Below are 22,473 nucleotides of genomic sequence, written 5' to 3'. Positions count from 1 at the left end.
TCTGTCCGGTCTCCGCTGCCATTTTGTTGTGGCCGCACTGGCAGCTTATGGAGCTATGGCAGTGGCTCTTTTCTCCTCCGTGGCATCCCAGTCGGTTGTCTTGGCTCTGCTGAGCTAGATACGGGCAGCTAGGTCATTTCTAGGCTCCAATGTCTGTGGATTCCCCCGGCAGTGTGACGGAGCTCGCTGGCTAAGCGGCCATGTTCGGGCTTGGATGCCACGCTCCCAATCTTAGAAGTTCTTTATTGTCACCATGCCAGACAAAAACACAGGAACATAGTTGACGCGTTTCACATGAATCACTCATGCTTACTCATAAGTTGGCCAGTGTTGTGGACCGTTAAACTTTACGCTGTTTTTTTAATGTTTCATACAATATTTTAAATAGGAAACATTTCAGTTATATGTGACTTTTCTCAAAGCTTTCTTAATGTCTTCATTTCTCAAACTGTATATGAAAGGATTTAGTAAGGGCGTAAGAACAGTGTATAGTAATGACAGTGTCTTACTGAAGATTTTCATCTGTCCTTCCTTTGGAAGTATGTACGTGGCAATTAGAGTACCATAAAATATAGATACAACTGTCAAGTGGGAGCTACAAGTTGAAAAGGATTTTTGTCTTCCAGAACTAGTGGATATCCTTATTATGGTTAAAACAATACACACATATGAAATTACTATTACGACAAATGGTAATATAATTGCAAGAATGCACATTAAGATGGCTTCTATCAGACGCATAGACACATCTGAGCAAGAAAGATCCATCAAAGGGTAGTAGTCACAAAAAAAATGGTCAATAATATTTGACCTGCAGAAATGTAGTTGAGTTATTCCATGTATCAAAATTATTGCAACCAAACAGCCTAAGAGCCAAGAGGCAACAACCAATTTAATGCAAAGCATGTGGTTCATAATGGTGACATAATACAGAGGAGAACAAATGGCTAGATAGCGGTCATAGGACATCATCGTCAGAATAAAACATTCAAATCCCTCGATAAAAATGAAAAAATAAAGCTGAGTGATACATCCCTGAAAAGATATGAAGGCCCCTTGATGTAGTACAATATCTAGCATGAAAGGGGAAATATCTGTGGTCAGCAAGATATCTGCTACGGAGAGCTGAGTGAGGAAGAAATACATGGGAGAGTGGAGGTTCTTGCTGATGCACACCAGTTTGATGATCAAGGAGTTTCCACATATTGTCACACAGTAAACGATAAGTAGTAAGATGAAGAGGAATACATTAAATCTGTCCATGTCATGGAACCCCAAAAGGAAAATGACCGTGATGTTGTTCTTAGGTGATGCCTTTGTGTTACAAACAAGCACACACAAAATATTATTAGAACCAATAACTCACTTTAGTTTCTTGTGCTGGGCACTGTGCTGGCCGTGTTTGGTGTTGGGTTTTTTAGACTAAAAACTTCACTAACAGTTAAAGCATATGTAAACCCTGACAATGAAGTTCTCTAATTTGCTCAATTTTGGTCTGCTAAACATACCACTGAAAGTGTTTTTTTTTTGTCTGCTTGATAGGTTCAAAAATGCATTATGTCAAAAATCTAAGGCTGTCCTGTGCACACTTCCTGTGTTATCTCAAGAAGTCTAATTAGCCCTCTTTATTATCTAAAGCTGGCTGATCAAAATGTGGGCAGTTAAGCAGGAATCAGATGATTTTCTATCCATCTATGGGCAGGTTAATTGTTCTGAAGTCAATCTATTGATTGACTTCAGTACAACCAGCCTGTCATTTTTTTTTCTCCATCACTACCAGTGGCAGGAGCCACAAGCAGTTATTGTATTCTGATGGCTGGGAAACCCCCCACTGTCAGAATACAATAGCACAGCGGGAGGGATTCCCCCATCAACACTGACTGTGTTAGGAAGGAATTGGTCAATTTTCTTTCCTTCAACCAAAATTGCTTGAAAATTGCTTGATTCCCCCATCAACACTGACACGGAATCCCTCCAGCAGCGCTATTGTGTTCTGCTGACATGGAGTGCAGGAAGTCTAAACACCGCTGGCACTATAGCTGCTGGCAGTGATTGGGTGAAAAAAAAAAAAAAATAATAGTCTGATTATACCGAAGTTGATTGATGGATCAACTTCAGTACAACCAGCCTGCCCATAGACTAATCAGAATTCATCTGGTTCTTGCTAAACCGGTAACCTTTTGATACTTCTATGGCCAGCTTTTATGTCGGCCCACAACAGGATTTTAAAGCTGAGTGCATTTCTACTGCACATTTTTTTGTTGTACTTGCGGGTCCCTTTGCTGTCATATCTCTTTTTTGCACCAAATTGGTGGTCCATGACATAGACAGATTTAGGGTATTGCTTTTCATCTTACTTCTTATCATTTACTGTGACCTGTAAAGGTTTTTAAAGCATTGAACAATTTTAGATTTGATGTTTCCCCCCCTTATAATGGCTACATCCAGTTTTAAGGTTTGACATGTTGGGTATCTATTTACTTAATGCTACCTCTTCTTTTATATTTTATGAAAAAATTGGATAATATATTGTGTTTGTGTTCACCACTGAGTTAATATTTTGTGGCATAAAAATTGCAACTACAACCATTTTATTCTCCAGGGTCTCTGCTTTCAGGAAATATATAAAGTTTGGGGGGTTTTAACTAAGCTTTGAGGATAAAATGTGCAAGAAAATGCAAAAACAGCTCTGGTAACAAAAGGGTTAAAACATGGAGACATGTGCATGCATCCAAAAGATGTACGCCATTTGTGCGTATGTGTGTTTTTATTAAATTAATTAATTTATAAAACAGAGAATGAGACTTTCATAACTTTCTCCAGTGGACAACCACCAAGGTGCATGCATTTTATACAGGAGTGTTTGTTACCCAACGAGTGAATGTTTGTGAAGGTCCCATTCTCTGCTTTATATGTAGACCTCTTACTCTTTTGCCAGGCACTCTGACAACTCCCACAACATGGAAGGGGGTTCTGAGGTCTACAAAGGTAACTAGGAACTTTGTAAATGATAAGACAATAATATTGAAACGACTTTGGTTTCAGTGCTACACATCACAGTCACAAAGAGGCTTGCATAACCTCATTATTTTTAACCTTTAAAAACAGGACAACCATGCTTCAAAATTGCCTAAATCATTACAGGAATGATGACAACCCCACTTGGAGAATAACCTGAGTCACCCCAGCCTGAGTTCCTATGCTGTAACTCAGACACAGAATACCCAAGCCCCAAAAAACAAGATGGCCAAGACTGACCTGAAGAGCCTGTTATGGATTTTAAAGAAAACCCTACACACAAAAATGGCGTGGGGTCTTCCAAATCCCACAGATTTAAGGGGAGCACGAAACTCAAAAAAAAACATGGAATCCCTGCCAAAGTCCATACAAGACCCATAGCAGAATATGTAGCTGGCCAGGACAGGGGGGGACAAGCATGTGCACCCCTCCTGAGCTATATCAGGCCACATGCAATTAACATGAGGGGTACCTTGCCAGGGAGCACCCCTCTGGCAAAGCACCTTGACCCCACATTGATGAGGAAAAGAGCCTCTTCCCCACAAACCTGGCCCAGTCTGTCAGCGTAACAGAATCTGAAAGCCACATTTAACAATAAAGTGGATCCCAAATACCAGCTCCCCCCCATGTGAATGAGTAAGGAGGACATTGTACCCCTGCCCATTCACAAAAAGGTAAGCAGTAAAAAGCAGTTTTTGAAAAGTCTTAAAAAAAAATAGTCACACAATGTACATCTACCATCAATCACTTCATCCAACTATGCAGATCCACATCCACATCAATTGTAATACTTAACAAATTCTGACCAGCCAAAAAAAAAAAAGCTGATATGTGTGGTTCCAATGGCTAATCAGCTACGACTGATGCCTACAGTGAATGTTGACTAGGTATACTGTGTATAAAGGATAAGGTCTCCCAGTGATGTTATTGACCAAATATAGATACGACCATTCTGTCCATTTGAACACATCCCTGGTAATGAGACCATTATTGACAGTGTCCTCTGCATTATCACTGTTAACCCTTATGGAATTCTATGCCTGTTCTAAAGGCTATTAAAGTGATATTACATTTATTTTTTCAAAAAACAAAAGCAAAAAAACATTTTTTTTTGCACAGAGCAGCCCTGGTCCTCTTCTTCTCAGGTCCCTCGCTGGTTCCTCACTCCTGCCAAGTGCCCCCAAAGCAGGTAGCTTGCAATGGGGGCTCTAGAACTGCGGCTCTGTGTCCATTCACAAACAGAGCTGTGGTTCAGTCCTGCCCCCTTTCTCTTCTGATTGGCTAAGTGGCTGTGATTGAAAGCACCGGGAAACAATGGCTCCCATTGCTGTCTCAGCCAACGAGAAGGCAGAGTCCTCGGAGAGCCAGGATCGAGATGGGGCTCAGGTAGGTATGAGAGGGGGCTGGGGGGATGCTGCAAGAAAGAGGCTTTTTCACCTTAATGCATAGAGTGCATAAAGGTAAAAACCTTTAGCCTTTACAACCACTTTAGGTTACTGGACTTTGACAGGAAACGTGATAATTGACACTGAAAGTGTACTTCCACTTTTGCAGTCAGATTTGAGAAAAACCCACAATATGTTTGTTATGTGTTTCCATTCACGCACCATGCCTAATTTATTTATTTTTTAATAATTCTTCTTACCTTTTAGATGTTTCTCAGGACAAGGTTACATGGCTGACTGCAAGGTTTTTTGAACAATGTCCAAATATCTCCATATTAGCATACAATGCAAGAAGCCTAGCCCTTAAACCTTTTCAGATGGAGCGGAATCCTTCAAGCGAATCCGCCTTCTCAGCGTGGGGATCTCTGTGCTGATCCCCACTGAGCAGGTGGATGACAGGTCTGTGTCCGCTCCGCTATGCAGAGAGGATACGAACACAGCCCGCTGTTCTCTATGGGACTGTCAGATGGAAATGCACTGTTTGTCCATTTCCATCCAACTGTCATCCGATCCACCAGATGGATGGGGAACGTCTTTTATTAGTGGACCAGAATGGATCAGATGCCAGGCGGGTGTCTTTGGACACATGTCCGCTGACATCTGCCACTCCATAGATAATGAGGGTTGGTCTGATAGATGTCTGCCTGTGCGCTTTTTAGGCAGACCCAATGGGACCACCCATTTGTCCACTGGTGTGAAAGGGTTCTGATGCAGAGGGGCAGATGGTGTTTAAATCTAGTTACAATTGATAATTGATAAGATTTGCCTGCACAATACAGACGGGGTTAATTATGGCAAACCCCAGCCCCCACACATTGAAAGAGAATAATGTTACCCTTGCTGGATGGTTCAAAATAGAGCAAAGAAAAAGGTAAACTGCAATTTTTCAACTTTTTTATTTTTTAAGCTGTTGTATGTGAATGCGGACATGTTACAAATGAAACGTAGTTGTTATCCCCACTTGGTTGCAAAAGTGGAAATACACTTTAAACACTCTGTTTCCGTTATATTAACTTTCCTTATATATTTTAAATGTCTATTTTGTTTTTTTGTTGTTTTTTTTGTTTCCTTTTTGGCTGCCATTAATTTATTTTTTTGGAGCCCTTTTTATTGTCTAGACATTATTTATTACAATTGACATTTGAAGTGTTTATATCTTTATTATATGTTGTAAAGTACTTTATTTGTAGTTTCTTTTAGATTCTACTTGCATGGTTCAGCCGCTTATTGTCTACTTTATTGTATTCTTCTAATTTTGTTTCTGTAATTATTTCTAAACTTAACAAATGTTTAAAAAAAGGTCAGTCAATAGATTATTTAACAGACCACAATGGAACAAATGAGTGAATTTCATTGTTAGGGATTATATACAGTTTAAGGCAAATGTTGTAAGAAATCAGAATCAAACACAAAAAATGCACTGTATCTTATTTTTTTTTAATGTCATCTAAATTAGCAATATTGAATTCTCCTATAAAACCTTAAGATGTAAGAAAATCTTGGGAGGAAAATTTGAGGCCAGATTGACACCATTGTAGGCATATTTTCACGTGTTTTTACAAGAATGGTCATGTGCTTCTATTATCATCAGGAAACCTCATAAAGCATGGTGATACAGCAAAAATGTGACCTAACACTCTTTAAAACAACAGCTAACCTGTGTACATGTGTTGCTGATTGTTAAAACACATAGCTGTGAATTACTCCAACAACCCCTGACAAAAAGTATGGAATTGCCACTCTTGCAAAATGTTCATTCAATTGTTTAATTGTGTAGAAAAAAAAAAAAAAAACAAATCACAGATATGCCTCAAAACTATTTTCATATAACATTCCAACCTTCTGGCTTTAAGAAACACTTAAAAAGATAAAAAAAAGAAAAAAACTGTAGTCAGTTGCAACTGTTTTTGCAGGGGGGAAAATATATATCAATTCTGAGGAAAATAGTCCGGAATCACCACGTGCTTTTCATTTCTAAAACAAACATCTAAATCAGATTACATCCTAAAAAATGATGTCATCATCACCAAACATCCTTTCAAGTGATGGAATAAGAAAAGTGTCCAAAACCTCAATATAAACTTGTGCATTTATTGAAGATTTAATGACTGTCATCTCCCCTGTACCTTTACCTGACATGCGACCCCATATCATCAATGATTGTGGAAATTTGCATTATTGCTTTAGGCAGTTGCCTTCGTACATTTCATTGGAACGGCACCTTACAAAAGTTCCAGCATCATCACCCTGCCCAATGCAGATTCGTAATCCATCACTGAATATCACTTTCATTCAGTCATCCACAGTTCATGATTGCTTATCTTTAGCTGCTGTAAACTTGTTTTTTTTCTGTTTAGATGTTAATAAGGGTTTTAACAAATAAATAGGAAGGTTGTTAAAGGGAAGTGTACAGTTAGACCAAGAAGGTAGGTCTAGCATGGCTAAAAGATGAGTCAATGTAAGAAGACATGTTTTATTCAATACATTAAAAAAACATGAAATAGCAAAAAAATTACACGCATGGTAAACAAGCATATCAATCACATATTATTAACCAGAGATATTCATAAAACAATCATAGCAACTTAGAGATGACATATTGAGGTATATGACAGTTGTCCATCATCTTATACCTCAATATGTCATCTCTAAGTTGCTATGGTTGCTTTTATGAATATCTGGTTAATAATATGTGATTGATATGCTTGTTTACCATGTATGTACTTATATCGCTATGCCATGTTTTTTTAATGTATTGAATAAAACATGTCTTCTTACATTGACTCATCTTTTTAGCCTTGCTAGACCTATCTCATTTAAAGTGCCAAACCCTCTCTTTCTTGAATATAGATGGGGATAGAGATTTGTGATCCCACACACCTCATTTAAAGTCCCAACCCCTATCTTTCTTGCATATAGATAGGGATGGAGATTTGTGATCCCACACACCTGGTTTAAAGTCTCAAACCCTCTCTTTCTTGCATATAGATAAGGATGGAGATTTGTGATCCCACACACCTCATTTAAAGTCCCAAACCCTATCTTTCTTGCATATAGATAGGGATGGAGTTTTGTGATCCCACACACTTTGTTTAAAGTCTCAAACCCTCTCTTTCCTGTATATAGATGGGGATGGAGATTTGTGATCCCACACACCTCATTTAAAGTCCCAAACCCTCTCTTTCTTGCATATAGCTAGGGATGGAGATTTGTGATCCCCCACACCTCATTTAAAGTCCCAAACCCTGTCTTTCTTGCATATAGCTAGGTATGGAGATTTGTGATCCCACACACCTCATTTCAAGTCCCAAACCCCTCATTTTGGTTGACCAAGGAAGACATCAATGCATCAAGTTAGAAAACTTAAAGCAATATTCCTTGAAAACAGAAAATGCACAACAAAACAAATGAGAAACAAATGGTCAGAAACTGGAGTCTATGTCTGTGCCTAAATTGTAAGTCATGGCCTAAAGGAAATGGGATCTGCATAAATAAAAATCCAAAACAAACCCATCATTAACACCTAAACAGAAAAAAAACAAGGTTACAGTGGGCTAAAGAAAAGCAATCACGGACTGTGGATGACTGGATGAAAGCGATATTCAGCAATGAATCACCAATCTGCATTGGGTAGGGTGATGATGCTAGAACTTTTGTTTGGTGCCGTTCCAATGAAATGTATGAAGACGATTGCCATGAAGAAAACATGCAAATTTCCACAATCATTGATGATATGGGGTTGCATGTCAGGTAAGGTATGGGGGAGATTACAGTCATTAAATCTTCAATAAATGCACAAGTTTATATTGAGATTTTGGACACTTTTCTTATTCCATCAATTGAAAGGATATTTGGTGATGCTGACATAATTTTTTAGGATGTAATCTGATGCAGATGTTTGTTTTAGAATTGCAAAGTACATGGTGATTCCATAATTTTTTCCTCAGAATTTAGTGATTCCTTATTTTTTTCCTCTGCTTGATCTGCAAAAACAGTTGCAGCTTACTACAGTTCTCTTTATTTTGTTTTATTTTTTTTAACTGTTTCTTAAAGCCAGAAGTTTGGAATGTTAAATGAAAATAGTTTTGAGGCATGTCTGTAATTTCTTTTTTTTTTTACACAGATAAATAACTGAATGAACATTTTACAAGAGTGGATATTTCATTGTTTTGCCAGGGGTTGTATATTATTTGGACTAGTAACTAAATCCTAATGACAGAAAAATAAAAATGCAAAGCATGTTAAATAAAGGGAAAATAGAATGTACTTACAACATTTAATAATAACCTATGATGTTGGTCCATATTTGTCTTTTGTTTGTTTTTTTTTTAAATCCAGCAACTATAAGGAAGATTTAATTTTTAAAGTAGTAAAGGTAAAGAAATAAAATATGATGTTAAATAAAAAAAATGGTAAAAAGATAGTTTCAGATATTTTCAGTCAATGTTTTACATGTAAACCATGGATAATAAAATGAGTGAAAAACCATGAAAAATAATAAGTTGCCTTTTATCTGAACAATATATAAGATATAAAAATATCTCACTCAAAATGCTGATCAATACTGTTGAATAAACCCTGTCTGACAAAGAAGAGTCACACTTATACACAGTTTATATACAGAAAAATGAACAATCCTATAGGGAGTAAATAAAACCCTTGAGTGCCTATGTTTGTAAAAGAAAAAAAACATTATGCTGGATAAATATAAAACTCTGTTTTTTCAGCAATAAACTTTATCATTACTTAAGATAACAAAGTTATACATACTGTACAGTATATCGTTTTTAACCGCTTACAAACTGGAAGATTTGCCTGCTTAATGACCAGGCCATTTTTTGCGATACAGCCCTCCATCGCTTTAACTGACAATTGCGTGGTTGTGCTACGCTGTACCCAAAACAAAATAGATGTCCTTTTTTTCTCACAAATATAGCTTTCTTTTGGTGGTATTTGATCACCTCTGCAGTTTTTATGTTTTGCAATACAAACAAAAAAAGAGTGACAATTTTGAAAAAAACAACAATATTTTTTACTTTTTGCTATAATAAATATCCCCAAAAATGTTTTTAAAAATCAAATTTCTTAATCAGTTTTGGCCAATATATATTCTTCTACATATTTTTGGTAATAAAAATCACAATAAGCGTATAATGATTGGTTTTCACAAAAGTTATAGCGTCTACAAACTATGAGAAAGATTTATGGCATCATTTTTATGGCATTTTTATTATTATTATTTTTTTTACTAGTAATGGCAGTGATCTATGATTTTTATTGGGACTGCAACATTGTGGCAGACAGAATAGACACTTTTGACACATTTTTGGGACCACTGACATTTATACAATGATCAGTGCTATAAAAATGCACTGATTACTGTGGAAATGTCACTGGCAGGGAAGGGATCAACACTAGGGGCGATAAAGGTGTTAAATGTGTTCCCTCAGTGTGTGTTCTAACTGTAGGGGGAAGGAACTGACTATAGGAGGAGACTAGGAATGAGCTGAACACCCCCCTGTTCGGTTCGCACCAGAACATGCCAACAGGAAAAAAGTTTGTTCGAACACACGAACACCGTTAAAGTCTATGGGACACGAACATGAATAATCAAAAGTGCTAATTTTAAAGGCTTATATGCAAGTTATTGTCATAAAAAGTGTTTGGGGACCTGGGTCCTGCCCCAGGGGACATAGATCAATGCAAAAAAAAGTTTTAAAAAGGGACGTTTTTTCGGGAGCAGTGATTTTAATGATGCTTAAAGTCAAACAATAAAAATTTTATATCCCTTTAAATTTCGTACCTGGGGGGTGTCTATAGTATGCCTGTAAAGGGGCGCATGTTTCCCGTGTTTAGAACAGTCTGACAGCAAAATGACATTTCAAAGGAAAAAAACTTGCGGCTATTGCATTGCCGGTCCGACAATACACATAGAAGTTCATTGATAAAAACAGCATGGGAATTACCCACAGGGGAACCCCGAACCAAAATTTAAAAAAAAAATGATGTGGGGGGTCCCCCTAAATTCCATACCAGGCCCTTCAGGTCTGGTATGGATATTAAGGGGAACCCCAGCCAAAAAAATGACGTAGGGGTCCCCCTAAATTCCATACCAGACCCTTCAGGATGCGGAGCGGCCCGGAGAAGAAGATGAAGAAGAGAAGAAGATGAAGAAGAGAAGAAAAGAAGATTAAGAAAAGAAGAAGATGAAGAGAAGAGCGGGAGCTTCCCCCATGCCATCATGGATGCGGAGCGGCCCGAGGAGGAGAAGGGAAGAAGACGCCGCGGAGGAGATGCTGGACGAGAACACCGGAGGAAGAACCAGAAGAACCAGAAGAACCAGAAGAAGAAGAAGATGAAGGAAGATAGAAGAAAGAAGAAGCATTAAAATAAAGGAATTGTTAAAAACTGTCTCTTGTCATTTTTGACAGTTTTTTAGTGAAATGGTAGGGGTACTTTTGTGCTCCCTTACCATTTCACACAGGGGGGAGGGCCGGGATCTGGGGGTCCCCTTGTTAAAGGGGGCTTCCAGATTCCAATTATTCCCCCACCCGCAGACCCCCACAACCACCGGCTGGGATTGTGGGGATGAGGCCCTTGTCCTCATCAACATGGGGACAAGGTGTTTTGGGGGGCTACCCCAAAGCACCCTCCCAATGTTGAGGGTACAGTTCAGGAGGGGGGCACTCTCTTGTCCCCCCTCTTTTCCTGCGGCCTGCCAGGTTGCGTGCTCGGATAAGGGTCTGGTATGGATTTTTGGGGGGACCCCACATCATTTCTTTTTAAATTTTGGTGCGGGGTTCCCCTTAATATCCATACCAGACCTGAAGGGTCTGGTATGGAATTTAGGGGGACCCCTCACGTCATTTCTTTTTTAAATTTTGGCCAGGGTTCCCCTTAATATCCATACCAGACCTGAAGGGCCTGGTATGGAATTTAGGGGGACCCCCCACGTCATTTTTTTTTTAATTTTGGTTTAGGGTTCCCCTGTGGGGAATTAACATGCCGTTTTTATCAATGAACTTCTATGTGTATTGTCGGACCGGCAATGCAATAGCCGCAAGTAGTTTTAAATGACTTTTTTTCCTTTGAAATGTCATTTTGCTGTCAGACTGTTCTAAACACGGGAAACATGTGCCCCTTTACAGGCATACTATAGACACCCCCAGGTACAAAATTTAAAGGAATATTACACTTTTATTGTTTCACTTTAAGCGTTATTAAAATCACTGCATCTGAAAAAATGTCTGTTTTTAAAGCTTTTTTTGCATTGATACATGTCCCCTGGGGCAGGACCCAGGTCCCCAAACACTTTTTATGACAATACCATGCATATAAGCCTTTAAAATTAGCATTTTTGATTTCTGCCATAGACTTTTAAAGGGTGTTTCGCGGCTTTCGAATTTGCCGCTAACACCCCAAATTGTTCGCTGTTCGGTGAACTGGCGAACAGCCGATGTTCGAGTCCAACATGAGTTCGACTCGAACTCGAAGCTCATCCCTACTCCTCGCATTGGATGCAGAGAAGGGGTTTGATAGAATCCACTGTGATTACCTGACTCAAGTCCTAACGGCTTTTGGTTTCATAGGTCCGATATTTACCGCTATAATAGCGCTATACACAAATCCTGTCAGAACTGAGATCTGCCATATTTACATAGGCAGATCGCAGTTCTGTGTCTCTGCCTGACAATCAACGGGTGCCTGCTGACGTCGAGTACCCAAAACCCAGCGATCAGCTTCTGCTGTGTGCAATCACAGCAGAAGTGAGCCTCCAGCGGCAAGCATGCGCACCCCTTACCCGGAAGTGTGGGATCACGTATATATGTGGTCTGGTGCACAGCTGCCACCCTGTAGGAGTAAAACCTCCAAGCAAGCAACTGGTTAACATGTAATGAGTTGACTTAAACCCTTGCTTTACCAAGGTATATTTATCAACGGCATGGCACACGAATGGTTAAAACAAGCTCATAGCTGCTACAGTGCCCATGCTTTTGTGTTACTGCAGGGAGCCAGGGACCTTGGTAAACAGTATCCATTTCCTGATCCTCTTAAGAGTAATGAACCTGGAAGCAATGTGTAATACTTCACTTTCTGGTTAACAGCTGTTGATAGACATGTGCAATTCGTTTCATTCTGAACTAGTTTTTTAATAAATTTTGACAAATTTGTTAATTTGTAAATATCCAAATTAACAATTTTTTCAGATTATTCGGAATGTTGAATATTCGTAAATTTGTAAATTAGAAAATTTGTGAATTTGTAAATTAGAAAAATCGGAAATTCAAAAATCTGAAATTATAACTAACTAATAATAACTGTTACTAAATATTAAATTATAGGTATTGGAATTTGCTGTCAAATTTGGCTGTTAGTGAATGTAACGAATACGAATTTATTCGAAGTCACGAATTATCCGAAATAATGAATGCCAAATCTAAACAAATGAAATGTAACAAATGAATAATAATAAGTAACAATAATAATAAAAACTTTTTATTATTATTTATTATTAATTTGTTCCGTTCCATTTGTTAAGATGTGGCATTTGTTAATTTGGATAATTCGCATTTTTAAATAAATTTGTATTCATTACATTCACTAACAGCCAAATTTTGAAAGGAAATTCCAATGCCTATAATTTAATAGTTAGTTATTATTAGTTAGTTATTCTTTCAAATTTTTTGATTTTCTTTCTTATTTTCGGATTTTTACATTTACAAATTTACGAATTTTCGAACTTACTAATTTACGAATTGACGAATTGCGATCATAATGAATGACCCAAAAAACAAAAAAAAGAAACAAATGAAATGAAAACGAACACATTTTTCGGTAGCGCACATGTCTAGCTGTTAATCCCCGGCTACTAAAGCCAAGCATGCAGCTAATTAAATCGGAGTTCCACTCATTTGTTAAGTTCATTAAAAGTCAGCAGCTACAAAAAAGCTGACTTTTAATAAACACACACTTACCTGTCCCACGGTCCAGTGATGTGGCCGCCCAAAGCCTTGGTTCTCTCCCTCTCCTCTCCGCGGAGCCGGCATTGCAAGTGTGGGCACCTGGCTGTGACAGCTTGCGGCTTCACAGCACTGCGCGAGTCGTGCTGCACCTTCTTAGTTGCGGGGCAATCTTCTGGGACCTGTGATGCATCTCAGGAGATTGCAGGGAGGGGGAGAGGAGGAGTTGCCTAGGCGGTGAGAGTGGAAGTGGGACAGGAAGTACCTGTCAAAACTAGGTACCCGCTCCCCCCCCCCAAAAAAAATGACAAGCTAAATGAAAATAAAATAAAAATAGTGTAAAAAAAATTGTATTGCAAATATAAGAAAAATAACATATGCAGTGTAGGGCAAGCACATGTATGTGAGCATAAATTGCTCCACACTTATTAGGCATCAATGCAACCATCAACGTGAGTACAAACAAAAGCCAACCACCCCAACCTATAACTGGCCTTAACAGCAAAGAGCACATGGAAGAGCGATGCATGTCAATCAAAAAAAAAGTTTTAGCTCAACTTACCAGCCAGCCTACAGTTCACGTTAAAAACAGGGGTTTAGTTTGCACACATTTGCAAATGCATGCGTAAGCTGCAGAGGTTGTGACAAGGCACCTCAATATTGTATGCAGTCCTATCTCTATACACTGGGTGCACTGGACACCCAGCATATAGCACAATGGCAGCAAAGGTGCCCAGCGACCCCTCACCAAATAACCAAGAGTACAAACAACTGACAACTGCCCCAACCTATAACTGGCCTTTTTTAACCCCTTCACACTGACCTTACACAAATTTGTGTTCGTGGCTTTAAGAGGTTTTACCAGGGCGATGCCTGAAGCTACAGGCATCACCCTGGTACTTTTTTTTAGAGTCACCGGTCGGCTTTTTAGTGATAACAACCAATGTGGCTAAAAGCCGCTTGGCTGTTATCATAAAGGAGAGGGAGGGGATGTCCCCCCTCCCGCCACCTTCCACTACTCTTCCCGAGCCTCTCGTCCCACCGGGAGACCCGAGCCACCAGCCGGCACATCCGCCAACTAGGCTGAGACCCGAACAAAGCCCAGTTTGGTTTTGATCAGGTCTCTGATGTAAAATCCAGAAGCGACGTCACTACATCACTTCTGTTGGCTGCCAATGGTGCAAATTAAAAAAAAAATGACAGTTTTCAGAATCGCCAATTTTGGTGATTTGAATACTTTTAAGTGCAAAGGAGGGATTGGGCATCCCAATCCCTTCATAAAGAGTACTTGTCACCCCCTATTACTGTCACAGGTGATGTTTACATTCCTTGTGACAGCAATAAAAGTCATCAGAATTTTTTTTTAAATGGACAATGTAAATAAAAAAATTAAATAAATAAGAAAAAAACATTTTTAAAGTGCACCCCGTCCCTGCATGCTCGCGCAGCAAAGAAAATGCATACGTAAGTCGCGCCCGCAAATGTAAACAGTGTTCAAATCCCATATGTGAGGTATCACTGCGATCATCAGAGTGAAAGCAATACTTATAGCACTAGACCTCCTCTGTAATTCTAACCTGGTAGCCATTAATTTTTTACAAAAGCACCATCAATGGAGATTTTTAGATACCGTAGTTTGTCGCAATTCCACGAGTGTGCGCAATTTCTAAGTGTGACATGTTAGGTATCTATTTACTCGGTGTAACATCATCTTTCCCGTTATACAAAAAAATTGGGCTAACTTTACTTCTTATTTTTTTTTTTAATTCATGAAAGTGTCTTTTTTCCCCAAAAATTGCATTTGAAAGACCGCTGCGCAAATACCGTGTGACATAAAATATTGCAACGATCACCATTTTATTCCCTAGGGTCTCTGCTATATATTTATACAGTTGTGCTCATAAGTTTACATACTCTGGCAGAATTTATGATTTATTGGCCATTTTTCAGAGAATATGAATGATAACACAATAACTTTTCTTTCACTCATGGTTAGTGTTTGGCTGAAGCCATTTATTATCAATCAATATGTCTACTCTTTTTAAATCATAATGACAACAGAAACTACCCAAATGATCCTGATCAAAAGTTTACATACCCTGGTGATTTTGGCCTGATAACACGCACACAAGTTGACACAAAGGGGTTTGAATGGCTATTAAAGGTAACCATCCTCACCTGTGATCTGTTTGCTTGTAATTAGTGTGTGCATGTATAAAAGGTCAATGAGTTTTTGGACTCCTGACGGACCCTTGCATCTCTCACCCAGTGCTGCACTGACGTTTCTGGATTCTGAGTCATGGGGAAAGCAAAAGAATTGTCGAAGGATCTGTGTGAAAAGGTAGATGAACTGTATAAAACAGGAAAGGGATATCTAAGGAAGTGAGAATGCCAATCGGCAGTGTTCAAACTCTAATCAAGAAGTGGGAAATGAAGGGTTCTGTTGAAACCAAACCATGGTCAGGTAGACCAACTAAAATTTCAGCCACAACTGCCAAGAAAATTATTCGGGATGCAAAGAAAACCCCGCAAATAATTTCAGGTGAAATATAGGACTCTCTGAAAACACGTGGTGTGGCTGTTTCAAGATGCACAATAAGGAGGCACTTGAACAAAGATGGGCTGCATGGTCAAGTCACCAGAAGAAATCCATTACTACGCAAATGCCACAAAGTATCCCACTTACAATATGCCAAACAACACAGAGACAAGCCTCAAACCTTCTGGCACAAAGTCATTTTGAGTGATGAGACCAAAATTGAGCTTTTTGGCCACAACCATAAACGCTACATTTGGAGAGAAGTCAACAAGAGCTATGGTGAAAGGTACACCATTCCTATTGTGAAACTCGGAGGTGGATCTCTGATGTTTTGGGGATGTGTGAGCTACAAAGGCACAGGAAATTTGGTCAAAATTGATGGCAAGATGAATGCAGTATGTTATAAAAAAATACTGGAGGAACATTTGCATTCATCAGCCAGAAAGCTGCGCATGGGACGTACTTGGACATGACAATGATCCAAAACACAAGGCCAAGTCGACCTATCATTGGTAACAGCAGAATAAAGTGAAGGTTCTGGAGTGGCCATCTCAGTCTTCTGACCTCAATATCATTGAGCCACTTTGGGGAGATCTCAAACGTGCAGTTCATGCAAGTCAGCCCAAGAATTTACAGGAACTGGAGGCTTTTTGCAAAGAGAAGATAAAGAGCCTCATCCACAAATACCACAAAAGACTTTAAGCTGTCATTGATGTTAAAGGGGGAATACACGGTATTAAGAACTGGGGTATGTAAACTTTTGAACAGGATCATTTGGGTAGTTTCTGTTGTCATTATGATTTAAAAAGAGTAAACACGATTAATTGATAATAAATGGCTTCAGCCAAACACTAACCATGAGTGAAAGAAAAGTTTTTGTGTTATCATTCGTATCCTCTGAAAAATGGCTAAGAAATCATAAATTTTGCCCCAGGGTATGTAAACTTATGAGCACAACTGTGTATATATATAATGTTTGGGGTTCTAATTAATTCTCTAGGAAAAAATACGGAATTTTACTTGTAAGCAACAAATGTCAATAATAAGCTTAGGCATGCAAAGGTTAAATAAGTATCAGTGTGAGTTAGTGTCGGTGTGTTTTAGAAAAAAGCGCAAAATTTGCACTATTGTTTCTGGGCTGTACTATGGGTACAAACAACAACTAACATACACATGTGTGGTATTGCTGCAATCGTCAGGGGCAGGACAATTTATTTCGGGTTGTTCTTTGGTGGTAGGTTATGGTAGTAAATAGAAATACAGAGCTACATTTAAATTTTTTTTTTTTACTATTTTGGGACAGTTCTTTGATAATTGAAAAAAAATATTTTTGAGATATCCATCACCATTTACCACCAAATGAAAGCCCAATTTGTCCTGAAAAAAAAAACATGGTATAATCCACCCAGATTCAGAAAGTAGTTGTGATGATATGTACAGATTTATTAACACATGTCAAAGTTGTAAAATTGTGCTTTAGGTATTAACATTTGTTTTATCCTTGGGCCAATTTACTTTAGTACCAACATAATACGTTTTTACTTGTTTGCCCAACATGTGCAGAGTTTCTGAATATTCTGTCACCCTTACATAGTTTACATGGTTGGTAAGGTTGAACAGAGCCACAGTCCATCCAGTTCAAACTGTGTCAGTGTGAGTGTATGTGTGTGTTTGTATCACTACCATCTCTCGTATGTCTGCATATTGTGTCTGCTAGGATGCCCATCGAAACGTTTTGTTTTTTTTTAACTATGGACACATCCTCGTTGACACCATCAATTGTCAAAGAGAGTTCCACATCCTTACTGCTCTCAGAGTAAAGAACTCCTTAGGCAGTTTAGCATAGGCGTGCACACAGGGTGTGCCGGGTGTGCCCAGGCACACCCTAATCCCTCTGTTAATCACTCTGTGCAGCACAGATTCCCCCTATTGCCCCCCCATTTCCCCAACAGCACTGCCGGCTTTCCTCTCCTCCTCTCCTCTCCCACTGGCTACTGCTGCGGGCACACACAGGGGGATGTTTTAGGATGAGTGGGGAAAGGGACCGGTAAATATGTAATTTACCGACCCCTTCCTTTTCTAAATGATCATAGTGAGTGATCAGTAGCATGTGTTTGAGCTTTGGGGTGCACACCCTAATGCAATAGGCTGCACACACCTATGCAGTTTAGGATTATACCACGTCTTGCTAAACATGTATGCTTACAACATAATAGAGACCCCCATTTTTTAAAGCAGAGTTCCACCCAAAAATGGAACTTCCACTTTTCCGGTTCCTTCTCCCCTCCGGTGTGGGGCACCTTTCAGGGGGGAGGGGGGGCAGATACCTGTCTAATACAGGTATTTTGCTCCCACTTTCGGGCATAGATACCCGAGCCACCCGCAGGTATCTACTCCACTTCCGGCGTCTTCTCCGTCCCCCGCACTGTCTTCTGGGAGACACACAGGTTCCAGAAGACAGCAGGGACCAGTGGGATAGCGCAGCGCAGTAGGGAACCAGGAAGTGAAGCCGCAAGGCTTCACTTCCTGATTCCCTTACCAAAGATGGCGGTGGCAGCACCTGACAGCCGAGCGATAGATCGGCTTCGGTTGCCGACATCACGTGCACTTTGGACAGGTAAGTGTCCTTATTTTAAAAGTCAGCAGCTGCAGTATTTGTAGCTGGTGGCTTTAAAAAAAAAATAAAACTTGGCGCACCTCCGCTTTAAAGTGTTGGGTTCTTGAAGTGATCCCGCAGGACAAAAGGGGGGGTAATTTTGATCAGCAGGTTCTCCAGAGCTCACTGTACATATCAGTGTTTTTCACTTTTGAAAGATTTTTTAATATAAATATTTGACATTAAGCTACTAGAATAAGTCCTGCGGCCTTTTGTCACCTCTGGGATTGTTGGTTTATGCGGATCTGCTTTTAGTATTTGTCTCCTTCATGTGGAGATTTAAAAGTAATGACTTTTTTTTTCACTTGATGTAAAATGGTCTGGCGTCATTGTGCGTATTGCATGATGGCGGTGTCTAACGTGGGACCGAATGACGCCACCATGCACGCACTAATACAGTTGACGTGGATGCAGCGTGCATTGCGGCACACCCCAGCAGCCATTTAAAGCCCGGGGGCGGCATATGGTGGCAGATCATTTCCATGATTGAGCCTCTAAAGCAGCCAGCAGAGTCCGGTGAAACTGGTCAGGTGATCCATTTGATCACCTCTCACATTGTGACCTCAATAGGCAAATCCTGAGGATCCAAGGCATGACAAATCCTGCGATGAGAAAGCACCTTGAGAATGATGAAGCATCATAAGATCTGATAAGTACTTTTGCACTTTACCTTAATGAAACAGTGACTTTGCACTAGCATGTGTATTCTGGATTACAAAATTTAAGGGGCCGCACAAGATAATTATTGGCAGCTTTGTATTGTGACACAAACTGTGGACTAAGGATACAGTGCGAGGGAGGGATTCTAGAATACAGAGTGTTGTTTCACAGCTGAATATGTGGATCCATGTACCTTTTGTCATTTGACTTTGTTCCTGACATCTGAACCTCCTCTGGACCACTGTCACAAGCCTTTAACACACTGAGCCAATACCATAATTTCTTTTGGCTGTCTCTATTGTCTACCTTGCATGAGCATTTGGAACCTGGGACCCGGATCTTGTCCATCATATATTCAGGATCCTTCATACCTACCTTTCTTGCATGAAACCATGCCATTTTTACTATGGTGCTAACTTTGTAGATACCATTTTCCTCACAGGAGCCATGTGGAATTAGAGGGATATATATACTTAGATAATTCTATGGTCTGATTTATACAACTATAGAGGTGGTCATGGCTTTTATCATTGTATATATCTTGTATACAGTGGGGACGGAAAGTATTCAGACCCCCTTAAATTTTTCAGTCTATGTTATATTGCAGCCATTTGCTAAAATCATTTAAGTTCATTTTTTTTCCTCATTAATGTACACCACCCCATATTGACAGAAAAACAGAATTGTTGACATTTTTGCAGATTTATTAAAAAAGAAAAACTGAAATATCACATGGTCCTAAGTATTCAGACCCTTTGCTCAGTATTTAGTAGAAGCACCCTTTTGATCTAATACAGCCATGAGTCTTTTTGGGAAAGATGCAACAAGTTTTTCACACCTGGATTTGGGGATCCTCTCCAGTTCTGTCAGGTTGGATGGTAAACGTTGGTGGACAGCTATTTTTAGGTCTCTCCAGAGATGCTCAATTGGGTTTAAGTCAGGGCTCTGGCTGGGCCATTCAAGAACAGTCATGGAGTTGCTGTGAAACCACTCCTTTGTTATTTTAGCTGTGTGCTTAGGGTCATTGTCTTGTTGGAAGGTAGACCTTCGGCCCAGTCTGAGGTCCTGAGCACTCTGGAGAAGGTTTTCATCCAGGATATCCCTGTACTTGTCCGCATTCTTCTTTCCCTCGGTTGCAGCCAGTCGTCCTGTCCCTGCAACTGAAAAACACCCCCACAGTATGATGCTGCCACCACCAAGCTTCACTGTTTGGACTGTATTGGACAGGTGATGAGCAGTGCCTGGTTGTGTAAAGGAAAAATGTGCTGGATAGCTCTTTCAAAAAATCTTACGTCCCCAATACTTGTAGATAAAGAAAGACATTTTTGAGGCAAATGGACTTTCCTGGTACCGACACAGACATTACAATATGTAAAACGTTCAAAACAAATGTTTTTTATTTCAAAGTACAGATATAGTAGTAAAATACACAATGTCTTTGCACTACTATACTACTTCCTGAGATTACTAGGGCACATATCTCATATGTGTGACCCTCTAGTGTTCGTTTTGTTAATTTAACCACTGAAAATGTCTTGGGGCTAGATTGTGTATGATTAAAGCTTCTGTTTCTCGTATGTTCTTTGCTTTTTAAACAGAAACTATGACTATGTATGACTATGTATTCCTGATGAGATCTCCAGTGTCCAGCCTTTCCTCCAACCAACATACCAGGTCCAACACCACATCCAGTTCTTTCCTCTTATGACCCTGTTACCATGGTTGCCAAACTCCTTTGTGAGGTCCAGCTCACCAATTGTCCCCGGACATTAGATCCTCACAACTACTATGTGCTCTATCCTACACTCTGTAGTCCACAACTTCAATCTCTCCCTCTCCACCAGCACCTTTCCCTCCCCTTTCAAAATGCACTGGTTACCTCCATACTTAAAAAAAACTTTACTGGACCTCACTGATAGCAACCTTCTTGACCCCCTACAGTCTGTCTTCCTTCCACAACATTCCACTGAAACTGCTCCACTAAAACTCCCTAATGACCTAACTGCTAAAATCAAGGGTCATTACTCCATACTCATACTCTTAGACCTTTTGGCTGCCTTTGGTACTATCAACCACCCAATCTTCCTCAGTAAACCCCACTCCCTTGGCCTCTGTAACTTTGCTCTTTCCTTGTTCTCCTCCTATCTATCTCAGAGCACCTTCAGTGTCACTTACAACTCTATCTCCTCTGCATCTCTTCCTCTTTTGTTGGGGTACTTTAAGGCTCTGTTCTTGGGCCTCTCCTATTCTCTCTTTACACCTCTACCCTGGGCCAGCTGATAACCTCCCATGACTTCCAATACCACCTCTATGCCAACAACACCCATATCTATCTCTCCACTCCCCAGTTCACCCCCTCAATCTTCTATGTACCTCCTCAAATTTACTGAGCAACATATCAGTATGGATGTTTACAATTTCCTCAAACTCAATCTGAATAAAACTGAGCTATTAAAATCTACACCTTCCCGATCACCCCCTCATGGCTTTACCATTGAGATCAATAGCACAATTATTGGTCCCTCCACACATGCCAGGGTGTAATCCTAAATTCTGACCTCTCTTTCGAGCCCCATATCCAATCCCCCTTCTTAACCAATAACACCAAAAAAACACTTATTCACTCCCTCATTATCTCCCGCCTTGGCTACTGCAACTCCCTTCTTGCTGGCTATCTATACAGGCTATCCCCCCTTCAGTCTATCCTGAATGTTGCTGATATACTTATACACCTCACTAACTGATCCGTGGCTGCTGCCCTCTCTGCAAATCTCTTCACTGGCTTCCACTAGCCCAGCATAAAAAATTAAAAATACTAACTACAATATACAAAGCTATCCATAACATTGCCCCCAGCTACATCACCAACCTCATCTCAAGATATTGCCAAAATTGTCCACTCCACTCCTCCGAAGACATCTTGCTCTCTAGCTTCCATGTCACCTCTTCCCATGCTCACCTTTAGGACCTCTCCAGAACCTCTTCTATCCTTTGTAACTCCCTACCCCAGTACATCCAGTTAGCTCCTACCCTGTCCACTTTTAGGTAATCTTTAATTGAATTTATTCAGGGAAGCTTACCCCACATCCAGCTAAAAACTGTGCATTCACTGCCTCCATCAGATCATTCCCTGCAGCCATGACCTTTTGTAGCACCTCCTCCACCCTTTAGAATGTAAGCTCCATGAGTAGAGCC

At 39.9% G+C, this 22,473-nt stretch overlaps 1 protein-coding gene across 1 annotated transcript; it reads right to left on the bottom strand.

Annotated features, from left to right (window-relative positions):
* Positions 1 to 396: 396 nt before the first annotated feature.
* LOC141134264 (olfactory receptor 10A7-like) lies at positions 397 to 22,418 on the bottom strand. The gene is made up of 2 exons (XM_073623843.1): positions 22,359 to 22,418; positions 397 to 1,314 (listed from the first exon to the last, which is right to left on the bottom strand). Exons 1-2 carry the CDS (start codon positions 22,416 to 22,418, stop codon positions 397 to 399), a joined length of 978 nt encoding a protein of 325 aa, XP_073479944.1.
* Positions 22,419 to 22,473: the final 55 nt, after the last annotated feature.

Source organism: Aquarana catesbeiana, linkage group LG03 (genome assembly GCF_042186555.1).
Source record: "Aquarana catesbeiana isolate 2022-GZ linkage group LG03, ASM4218655v1, whole genome shotgun sequence".
Lineage (NCBI taxonomy): Eukaryota > Metazoa > Chordata > Amphibia > Anura > Ranidae > Aquarana > Aquarana catesbeiana.
Note: the sequence above shows the minus strand (reverse complement) of the source record. Positions and strands in the feature narration are given on the sequence as shown.